This window comes from Corvus hawaiiensis, chromosome 4 (assembly GCF_020740725.1).
Source record: "Corvus hawaiiensis isolate bCorHaw1 chromosome 4, bCorHaw1.pri.cur, whole genome shotgun sequence".
Classification (NCBI taxonomy): Eukaryota; Metazoa; Chordata; class Aves; order Passeriformes; family Corvidae; genus Corvus; species Corvus hawaiiensis.
The window spans coordinates 25,946,881-25,958,342 of NC_063216.1; the positions used below are offsets into that span (position 1 = coordinate 25,946,881).

The 11,462-nt window shown below is 36.4% G+C and overlaps 1 protein-coding gene across 2 annotated transcripts in view; it reads left to right on the plus strand.

The window, feature by feature from the left end:
• CRY1 (cryptochrome circadian regulator 1) overlaps window positions 1-11,191 on the plus strand; it is a 39,577-nt gene extending 28,386 nt beyond the window's left edge. The window contains exons 5-14 of one of the 2 annotated variants that reach the window (XM_048300261.1): window positions 1,047-1,135; window positions 1,704-1,844; window positions 1,940-2,251; window positions 4,650-4,801; window positions 4,911-5,113; window positions 5,841-5,942; window positions 6,983-7,075; window positions 8,251-8,322; window positions 8,421-8,528; window positions 10,523-11,191. In XM_048300261.1, coding sequence (XP_048156218.1) covers window positions 1,047-1,135; window positions 1,704-1,844; window positions 1,940-2,251; window positions 4,650-4,801; window positions 4,911-5,113; window positions 5,841-5,942; window positions 6,983-7,075; window positions 8,251-8,322; window positions 8,421-8,524 — 1,268 coding nt within the window. In that variant the 3' untranslated portion in view covers window positions 8,525-8,528; window positions 10,523-11,191. The remainder of the gene's footprint in view (window positions 1-1,046; window positions 1,136-1,703; window positions 1,845-1,939; window positions 2,252-4,649; window positions 4,802-4,910; window positions 5,114-5,840; window positions 5,943-6,982; window positions 7,076-8,250; window positions 8,323-8,420; window positions 8,529-10,522) is intronic. The other variant, XM_048300262.1, reaches the window with a different exon arrangement.
• Window positions 11,192-11,462: the final 271 nt, after the last annotated feature.

Genomic DNA, 11,462 nt, shown 5'->3' on the forward strand with positions numbered 1-11,462 from the left:
AATACACTTTGTATCTTTGTGCTTCAGGTCATTAATCTGTCATTTAACAAACTAGTTTTAAAAAAAACCCTCTTTCCTTGATATACCAAAAAAAGATAGTAATAAGACAATTACTTCAGAAGGTTCTGGGGGGAAAAAAGTCTTATGTTTCTGTAAATGTAATTTTAAGGAATAGTGTCAGCTATTGTCCTGTGACTCTCCTAGTCTCTTTCCTGTTTCTCCACACACCTCCCAAAATAGAAGCAAATGCGCTATGACCTCCAAATTGCTAACAAAAGGGTCTGAACAGATTTTGGTTAACCTGTGACTGCCCTGTCAAGTCCATTTGAACTCTCGCAAAACAGACCTTGGTTTTTAAAGCCTTTCTAAGAAGAGATGATCTCACTATGCAGTGGTTAAACTATAGACAGACATGTTCTCTCATGCATCTGATGAACAATCTTGGGGCAGGTGGGAGGGTATGGAAAAAATCTTATTACCTTCTTTTTATCTTTCTTTTGTGGCTCAAGTACATGTTTATCATCAAATTAACAATCCCTGTTATTTAAGTTGAGGTCATTGATATCTAGGAATGTTCTGAAGATGGCACTCACGCTTTTACCTTGGTGGAAAAAGTTTTTAGACATTCTGTAAATTACAATAGGAATTGTTGCTTCTTAGTAGTAATAAAAAAAAAAGTTGTGGTTTTAGGATATAGCCTGCATATTGCAGATTTGGGAAATGATAGAGAGGTCACTTTATGAAAAAAAACCCAAAGAAACCAAAACCAGAAGAAATGGGACTGAAGTAAGACCTTTCAGCATGTAAAATTTGTAATGTATGTAAATGTAAAAGGAAAAACTTGAGTTTTGCTGCATGTTAAAGGTATTGGATGTGCTTTGAGAAGTCTTGGTCACATACTGTTTTAAAACACACTTTTTCATGTATCCTAACTTAGGGGTTTTCTCAGGATGCAGTAGAATGTAGTCAAGTATCAATATGCTATAATTTTGTTGCCCTACAGTATAAACAAACAAGGAATTTCCTTGTTTCAATTTGTCTTTCAGGTTTTGACACAGATGGTCTGCCTTCTGCAGTGTGGCCAGGGGGAGAAACAGAAGCTCTCACGCGACTGGAAAGACATTTAGAACGAAAGGTGTGTTTCAGATCACTGCAAGTCTGACATATCTGGGAAACATAGTTACTCTTTGCCATGAAACCTAAAGGGATTTGGGCAAGTTGTGTTAAAAAAAAACCAAACCCCGCAAACTTGAACTCAAGGCATTAATGATATAAATCAACAGTTTGTTTTTTAATGATGATAGCAGATTATCTTTGCTATGAATTTTAGAGACAGTCTGGTTTACTCTTCTGTATTAAAAAAAATTAAATTTATTTTTGAAGTAATTTTATTCGAAGCATGCATTTTATAACTTTGAAGGGGAGTTCCTCTGACAGCTAATGTGTTGCTAGTTGTATTTCCAATGTATTTAAAAGAAAATCACAGATAGTTCTGGAAGACAGTCCATGCCTTCTGTATTGAGCTGAACTACCTTCTAGAGGTTCTGCTGATGCAAAAGGAACGCCTGGGTATCGTAGGTGACCTGACCATCTGTCCGCTGTTTGCATTCAGTTACAAACAGTGCGTGATTTCTCCCTTTATAAGTTGCTATGTAGCCTCTAGTCTGATTTTGCTGTGTGGGTTTTGTTTTGTTTTTTTTAAGGCTTGGGTAGCAAACTTTGAAAGACCACGAATGAATGCAAATTCCCTTCTGGCAAGCCCTACAGGGCTTAGTCCCTACCTCCGCTTTGGCTGTTTGTCCTGTCGGCTCTTTTATTTCAAGTTAACGGATCTGTACAAAAAGGTAGGATTTCTGTGTAGCCAGCTACATGTTGTTAGATGCCACAGTTTTCCCCTACTTCTCCTAATGAAATGTTTTTCTTTAATGATGATCTTCAGGTAAAAAAGAACAGCTCCCCTCCCCTCTCCCTCTATGGCCAGCTGTTATGGCGTGAATTTTTCTACACAGCGGCGACTAACAATCCACGGTTTGATAAAATGGAGGGGAATCCTATCTGTGTTCAAATTCCATGGGATAAGAATCCTGAGGCTTTGGCCAAATGGGCAGAAGGCAGGACAGGTTTTCCTTGGATTGATGCAATTATGACGCAACTTCGTCAGGAGGGTTGGATTCACCATTTAGCCCGGCATGCTGTAGCATGCTTTTTGACTCGAGGTGACCTCTGGATTAGCTGGGAAGAAGGAATGAAGGTATTGTTTATTATTCTTGAATTTAAGTCTTGGAGTGCCTATTAAAGTCATTCTAGAATTGTTACTGTGTGTTGTAAGTTGAATTTTAAACCTTGAATTGTGGGCAAAACTAAATCGATTCTGAAAAACCAGGTATGCTGAAATTTTGCCTCTTGAATGTTCTCTTTTATTGGAATGTTAGAGTGTTTCTTGCAGTTGGAAGAGGTCTGAAATTCTTTTAAATTTGAGATTTCTTTCTAAATCTGGGCAAATAAACATGCATAACTATTGTAATTGAGATTTTTTTTTTCCCACTCATTCTGTGTCAACAATTTCTGTTCATATCTTGCATCTGCTTCCCTGCAAAGGGGAAGTACTATGGGAATTAAAGAGAGAAAACTAAAAACTGAGAATGTTCTTTCAGCAATTTGTGTCACTTTGCCCAGTGTTAGAAGTGTGAGCACAGGCAATATGATTTGGCTGAAGGCTCAGTGCAGTTAATTTTGTGCAAGTATGAGATGCTGAAGCTCAAATTTAAGATGTCAGGTTTTTGAAGAAAACAATGGAATAATTTAATCTCACTAAATTAAACCTTTGAACAGTTTTGCATTTTTAGAAAGGTAGCATAACTTTTACTGAGCAATAATAATCTATGAAAAATTGAGAATCAGACAATTTTATTTTTGAAATCTGAAAAAATTTACTTGCCATCAGGATTGTGACCCCATATTTCTATATGTATACAATCATAGGAAATTTCATTTCTTAAAAATCAGTTGTAAGCAAACACCTTTCCGTTTAAAAAAATTGGTTACTTTTGCAGTTCATAAATACAAACATTGAAGATCCACATAGGTAACTTAGATATATTACTCTGTATATTACAGAAAAATGGCAGCTTGTTCTTACTTTTGCAATAATACAGAAGGCCCCAGATTTGTGCAAGATGTTCAAGTCACGTGTCCATAGCTAGCAAAAGTTAATCTGGCCTTCCACGTGGTGTTATTTCCAAAGTCTTACTACATGGCAGCATCTAGTGGGACAATTGTATGCTAACACACTTAATGTCTAAAGATCTTGTTGCATTATGAGTCACCATCTGTTTTTTGAAAGTGTTTTAAGATAAACCCTATTTTTTCAAAACAAACTTTTTTCCCAAGTAGCTGCAGATATTTAAACAAAGATACTTTTGTAACACTTATTCAGTGTATACTGTGGAATGAATGCCTTGTTGAATATATGGCGAGAGAGATCAGGAGATTATTGTTTGATGGTATTACCTTATTTAGACCCTGTATAGGAATAATATTAGTTGAAGCTGCATGGCAATACTAAGATGTTGGGGTTTTTGTGCCTTAGCATGAAGAAAGATGGTAGTTGCTTTGGAACATTTGGAAATTATGCAAGTTTGAAAGGAAAATCAGAACGTGCAAAAATATGTATTAAATAAGTATCTGTTCTTAAAACTACTTGTAGGTGCACTCTTTTTATAAAAGGTCCTTGAGCACTGTCCTTCACAGAATGAGGCCTTTGCTCTGTTTTTTGTCAGCCTGCGCTGCTAGTGATCTGACTGAACAGATAAACTTCTTTTTATACAAGTTAGTATTGTCTGTATCGAAGATGAAAAAACAATCAGTGCTGGAAGCTTGAATGTTTCACAACTACTGAGCTCCGGATTTAAAGTGAAACCCTCATAAATCTTCAACTTTCTCTCTTTTTTTTTTTTTTTTTTAATATATATAGTAGGGGTAGCAAATTGGAATTAAAGTTTTTGGGAGTTTTTTGTCTTCACTCCAGACTTTATCTGTCACACCATCCTTCAGTGTTCTTGGTGGTTCAAAATACCTCCAGGAATTTGAGTGTGTTCTCAAAACTGTGACTTGCTAGATTAACTATTAGCCTTCAAGAACACAACTTCTGCATGTTTGTGCTACCCTGAAACTCTTGAGTTCTACTCTTGGGATTCCTCACATAGTGAAAAGTGCTGTGCAAGTTGAGGTATTCAGACCAACAATTTGAGTTCAAAATGCACTTTGTATGTTCCCTGTTTTCTGGAAGTTTGCAAAGCTTACTCAACTGTGATGTGATGAAGCAATTCTTCTGAAAACAGCAATTGCCACTTGGAAGCCATCAGGCTCCAGCCATCCTTTGGGGATTTGTTTTTCAAGGATGTGTTTATGTAAGAATGCTTAGCTTCCTGAGATGTTTACAAGTTTGTTTACAGGATAAAAGCCTGGTTTTGAATTTTTTGTTTTGTTCTTGAGTTTGGTGTTAAGGCATTTCAATTGCTACTGAACATTCTGTGAATGCTGCCAGGTAAGAAAGAGCTTAAATCAGAAACTCAGGATCTAATCCTGAAAAAGTAGGTGCCTTGACAGTGTGCCATGTCCAGACTAACTTGTTGCCCTAATTTCTTAAGGTCTTTGAAGAGCTCTTACTTGATGCAGATTGGAGTGTGAATGCTGGAAGCTGGATGTGGCTATCCTGTAGTTCCTTCTTTCAGCAGTTTTTTCACTGCTACTGCCCAGTGGGTTTTGGCAGAAGAACTGACCCAAATGGGGATTATATCAGGTAACTCACAATCCAGAAATTGCAGTGATTGATTCATGGGTGTTGCTTAAACTATTGAGCAGCTTGATATGTAACGTGACCTTTTTACCTTTTTGTTGTTTTTTTAAAGACGTTATTTGCCAGTACTTAGAGGTTTCCCTGCAAAATACATCTATGATCCTTGGAATGCCCCAGAGAGCATCCAGAAGGCTGCAAAATGTATTATAGGAGTTAATTATCCCAAACCAATGGTAAACCATGCAGAGGCAAGCCGTCTGAATATTGAGAGAATGAAACAGATCTACCAGCAGCTTTCACGATACAGAGGACTGGGTATGATCATCGATTATTTGCTTTATTTATTTTTTTTAAACTTTTCTCATCTTCTAGCAATTAATAGTTTAGTCCCATAGCAGTGGGAGTCAGGTGTAAGCTCAGGGTAGTGACCAGGGTTTGTATCCAAGTAAATGAAAATAATATATGTACTGAGAAAGGAGAGAGTTTGAGGGGAATGCCTCTCCAAATATTGCCTGGATTTTCTTTTCTATGGGTTTTTGGAAGTGTTTTTGTTAAACTGGGCCTTTTGTGCATTCTGATATTGTTGTACAGATAGGTTTGAGTACCAGTGATTAGAAATTTAATGTGGTTCATAACTTTAATGATAGTGTATTTGCATATGCAAATGCTGTTGCAGAAGTAGGCACCAGCCCAGCCCCTGGTAGCATTCTTCCCCTGTGCTCCGAGAGGTAAACCAGGTGCATTGTACTGCTCAGGAAGGTGTGAGCAGTCAGTATGTTCAGGATATGTTGCACTTAAACCCAACATATTGGATACGTGTAACTTAAGGAATTTTGGAAAAGTTACGCAGAATATTAAGTAAATGTGAACTAAAATAGTTTGGCAAGAAACAGAAGTAGGCAAGACAGAGAGATGTTCTGTTGTAAAAGTAAACTACTCAAGCTGCGGGTGGAGAATTGGCTATCACAAGGGAAACAGAATGCTGCACTTAATTTTTTTTTTTCTTGCTATCTTTCTTTATATATTTTATTTTGTTTTTTAGGTCTTCTTGCAACAGTGCCTTCTAATCCAAATGGAAATGGAAATGGTGGCCTAATGGGCTATTCACCAGGAGAAAGCATTTCTGGTTGTGGTAGTACAGGAGGTCAGTCAAATTCTTAACAATGCATAGAATTATTGGAACTGAACTACATGAACTTCTTTCATAGTGCCCTTGCCATTTCATATTATAAGAAAGAACTGCTTTTATAAGACAATTTTTAGTGCAAGTCACAAATATTTTCAAATTTATTCACTGTTTGATAGTATTTGTATAAAGACATATTGAAATTATTAATCTCTAATATGCAAATATTTTTAACCTGTGTTTTTTCCTCCCTCCAAAAATTAGTTACTAACTTGTATTGAACAGTTTGACTTCAAAAGTATTTGAATATGATTTTCTTCTAGAAGTGTATAAGCATCCTGATATTTATAATAAAGAGTGACTTGTGAACTTTCAAGTGAGAATTGTTAACTTGTGAAGTTTTCTAGTGCTGGCATTAGATTGCTAACTGGAATTTATTGCTACTAAGAAAAAATAAGAACAGTATTATGATTGTATTAACCCATGGCGGGTCTTAAATACTTAAATACTATATACACACTATATATACCTTAGACTCTTCAGTGTAAAAGGATTCAGCAGAACTGGAAATCTATTGGTTTTATGTTCTTCATAGGCTTTAGTCAAGGTTAGAAGCAGATTGTGGAGGAAGATGGACCTGATTGTTCTTAGCCAGTACAGTTCTCTTAAGGATTAAAATGCAAACTCCTTAAAGCTGGGTGCTTGAGCTTTTATTTCTTACATTTCTTTATTTCTTAGGACATTTATAAGACAAGAAGGTTTTATTTTTAAAAAATTAACATTATTTGCACTCTTTTCTCATTAAAATGTATTAATATATACATGTACTTACACTTTTCACATCAGAAATGTATTCCTTTTGTCGGAGGTTCAGTGAATTTGGAAAAACAAAAATCATTAGAGCTTTGGACGTGTAATGAGGTGGTTTGAAAAAAAAAAAATTAAAAGCCACAATAAAAAGCTTATCTCTTGAAGAGGGGGTAAACCCCCCACACTTTAAATTCCAAAACTAGAATTGTACCTTCTGTTATGTTTAACTCTTCTCCCTGCCTCTCCAGGAGCTCAGCTGGGAACTGGTGATGGTCATACTGTTGTTCAGTCATGTGCCCTGGGAGACTCTCATACAGGAGCAAGTGGAATTCAGCAGCAAGGTATTATGGCAGTCCCTGTCTGTAGAGGATCTCCAAATCCTTGCAATTATGGAAAACCAGACAAAACATCAAAATAGCATGGATAGATTTTGGGTGACAGCTGCTGTCTACAACATGAGCTGACCTTGTTTCTGTTCTCAAAACATAGAAATTATTTCTTAGAGTGAACTTGTTTGTCTTGTCATTTTTATCTCTAAAATGCTCATCTAGAGCAATATTTGTATGTTTTGAGTGGGAGGGATCACAAGTGTGACTAAACAAAAATTAATAAACATTATCCTAGGCTACTTTAAATGAAACTGAAAACCAGAAGTTCACCTTGTGTGTTGGATAGCAAAATTTGTATGTTATCTTTTCCCTGATTTCACTACCACTCTTTTCATATACAATTAATTTCCATAGTCTTGTGTGGATAGTCTCTTGTTGTGGAAGCAAATTTTTGTTACTTTAACTATACAGAACCTTAAGCTGTGGTTTGTGATAGATCCAAGTTGCCATCAAATTTAACCCAACTGTTTGTTTCTTTGCAGTCTTAACACAGGTGGTGTGTTTACTGATCATGAAGGGCTGTAATCTGTGTTTTGTTTAAGCACCCAGAACATAACCGGAACACCGCAACTGTTCAGAACAAGAAACCTTGCAACTGCTTCTGCTGATTGCACTATTCATGCAGAATACTCAGTTTCAAGGTTGCCAGGAGATAGTTTACATGAATCAGAAGAAAGTTTGCATCTTTCTTTTAAGTTACTTGCTTTATTTGTTTTTCCACAGCTAAGTTGTGCTAGGGATTCATTAGCATTGCTATAAGAATATAATAAAAAGGATGAGGAGACTTGGCAGAAGTAATGTTAAAATTTATAACAACTTATAATTGAAGTGTTTGGCTATATAAACATTCTGCTTGTTGCAAAGATAATGCATAAATATGTAGGCACTTAACGTTGTTCACTCTGCATATATAAGTGCATATATGTTTAACTGCTGTAGACTACCATGAGGCTTATTTTTCTTTTGCATATGAACTCTTCTGCATTCAGGATAGTTTCTGGCAGGATTTTTCTTGATGGAAAATAAATCAATTGGCTCCTTTTTGTTGTTGTAAAGAACATAATTTTACGCTTGCTTGCAGCTCTAAATTTTATGTAGTATAATAAATATCTACTGTATCTGAACAGGTTACTGTCAAGCAAGTAGTATCTTACACTATGCTCATGGAGACAATCAGCAATCACATTTATTGCAAGCAGGTAATTTAAACAACAACAACAACAAACCCCAAACACTTTTCCTGAATATATAAGGGTGCAGTAGAGTCTTAATGTAAATACTGATTTTAAATTATCAGGGAGAACGGCCCTTGGTACTGGCATTAGTACAGGGAAACGCCCAAATCCAGAAGAAGAAACTCAGAGCGTTGGACCAAAAGTCCAGCGACAGAGCACAAATTAAACTGGTAAGATCTGAGGCACCTTAAAGCTATAAAATTTCTGTGCAAATTTTGTGTCTGTGATAACATTCATGTCACTGCAATGCAAAGGATCCTAAGGTATTTCTGTAAATACTTGTTTTCCAGGGACTGTACAGACAGTACAAAATTCTGGCTCTAAGAGTTTGTGAAGTATGAGATAGGAAGTAGTTGCAAAAATAGAGCCAGACTGAAGATTATCAGACACAGATCCAGGTGTTAATGAAAGAGAGATGGATAAACTCTGGTTTTAATACATCAGCAGAGCTGCTTAAGTAGCTTCAGTTACTCTCTGCTCCCACATCTCACCTTAAGTTGTGCCAGTAGCATTGTTTGTGTGAATGTAGGGTGACTTGAATCGGGAGACTTAAGACAACTTAAGAGGAAAAGCTCAGGGCCTGGATTAGTTTAGACATGTAAGTGGACTAAACAGAACATGTTTTAGAGAGATAACTGCCAAAAACCTTCAAAATGCTGATGTAGTTATTGATTGTGAAGATGTAGGGACAAATAAGATTTGAAGACATGAGCTTTTGTCATTGGTCTGTAATTGAAGCAGGTTACTCAGACTGCCCAAGTTTGTCAGGCTGTGGTGAAAAAGACTTGAATTTGGAGAAGGAGGCACTGCAGATAGATCCACACAAACAGGTGTGAAAATGTGTAGAGAAGTGGAAAATTGGAGAAGAAATTTTGTATGTGTAAAATCATCAACAGAGAGATAAGTCGATTTTGATTTTCGGATGAAGTCGGGAACAGCATAGAGGAAGGAGAAGGTCAAAATTGTAACACCTCTTCCCCCAGTAAGCTTGATTTGAGAGGAACAAGGAAGATGGCCTGAAAAGAATCAAGACTAAATTAAGGAGTAATTACTAAGGAGGAAAGCCAAATAATGGAGGACTGTCTGAAATAAGAGGGGACAGAATTTCAAGACTGGGAGTGTGGCTGCAAAGATTAAAGGTGATTGAGATGTTTATAAAAAAACCAAGTGGAGCACTGGTCATTATGGAGTTTGAAGAATAAGTAAGAATAGCACAACAAGCGAGATAATAGCACATAAAGAGATTTTGTTGGAACTGAAAAACAGGGATTCCGTACAGCAAGTGTAGGAGATACATTCATCATCTCTAGAGATAAAAAGGGAAATTCAGTCTACTTCATTTGGATTTGACAGCAAGATCTGATTTTGCTTGTTATGCAGTGGCAGCACTTTGTCAAAGTTACTGCAGTGCATTATGAACAATTGTGTCATAGTGATTTGATTCAGTGCAGAACTGCAGCATTGTTTCCATAATGCTGTCGATTGAGGAAGTGAGCTGAGACCTTAGTGAGTGATCCATCTGCTATTTTCTCACATACTAGAAGCGCTGTAAGCTGCTTCTGTGTTCTCAAACTGCTTTCTGTTACTCGGATGGGCCTGAGTGGAACATAATTCCAAGGGAGTCTGTGTTTCAGTAGCTGTCTAATCCTTAGTATGTGTAGATTCATTCAGCATCCATGTTTTGTATTGCAGAATTCCTTAGGTGCTCGTGTCTGTGTAGAAGAAGTACCTGCAGAGCGAACGTCTGGTTCCTGTCTAAGCTCTTTTTCAATTGAGAGACAGGTTGGAGGGGTTTCTAGTTTGGCAGAGAAGACTGATTTTGTTAGGGGTGTTCAAAGCATGCTGCAAAAGCATTATAGTCAATACAAACATCAGCCAAGATCATACTCAAAAACACTGCTGGCAAAAGGTTGTGCACTTCTGAATAGCACTAAAGTACAGAGTACAGAGGCTTTTGTTGGGTTTCTCTTATTTTTTTTCCTTCCCCATTTAGCCTCTAAGGTGCGAAATAAGAATTCTGAGTATTTGGGCCAGTACAGATGGGGACAGGGCTTCCTGCACTGAGAAGGGGGGAAACAATATTAGTCCCTTGAAGTACTTCTGTCTTCTTCAAAGACTCACATCGAACTGCTTAAGAATATATTTTTTTCTTTTTTTCTTGCAGCTTGATTGGAAGAGAAGTTTGCCACTCAAAGAACACATGGGACAAAATTCCTGCTACTCTGTATTGGAACTAAAGTGTTGTGAGAGTTCATGTTCTAAAATTACATACTTTTTCATAAATTATTTTCAATTGTTCTCAGTTGTTGTAAACAAGTCCAATTTTTGGAATGCATTATTTCTAACTGGCATTTCTATGGTTTTTAACTTTTTAATGACTCTTTCACAAAGGGCAAATTGAGTTTTGTATATAAAGTATTTGGTGAAGAATTTGCTAACTTATTGTAAATATAAATATTCATGATTAGTGATAGACCCATCAATATATTTTTGATAATCTTTCATGTATATGGTAGTAGGAAAAGCTATAGTGCTGTTCTGAAAAACAGATGAACATAGAAAGTTTGGAAGTTTTTAAATTGTTATTTTTAGATTCCATACTTGAGCTCTGTATGATCAACTTCATATTTTCATAACGTAGGTGCTTAGGACAGTGTTTAATCAAATACAGTAGAGCTGTAACCGTAATTAATCACATCTGTATATAAAACATATGCCAATTTTAGTCGAGTTGTAAAATTTTCATGTTTATGTCCAGTCCTTGTATTTCCCAGTTGCCTTGTTCAGTAATGACATACCTTGTTAATAAAAGAAAATTGTATATATAGATACATATCTTTGTCTTTTGTGTACTCTATTGCTCCTGCATAGATTTCCAAACAAAACTGTTTCAGGAAAGAAGAGAAATACTCTTTTTAGACTTAATCCGGAAGGCACCAACAATGTTACCTTTCACTTCAAGTTTCATGATACTGAAGAAAAACAATATTCAAATTATCCAGGCCTTTTTCTTGGAACTGCATGTATGTATTCTGACCATTAAGTGTTTTTCACTGATGGACTTACTAAGTGTTTCTTCACAATCTAGGTGTTTGAGTTGGTTT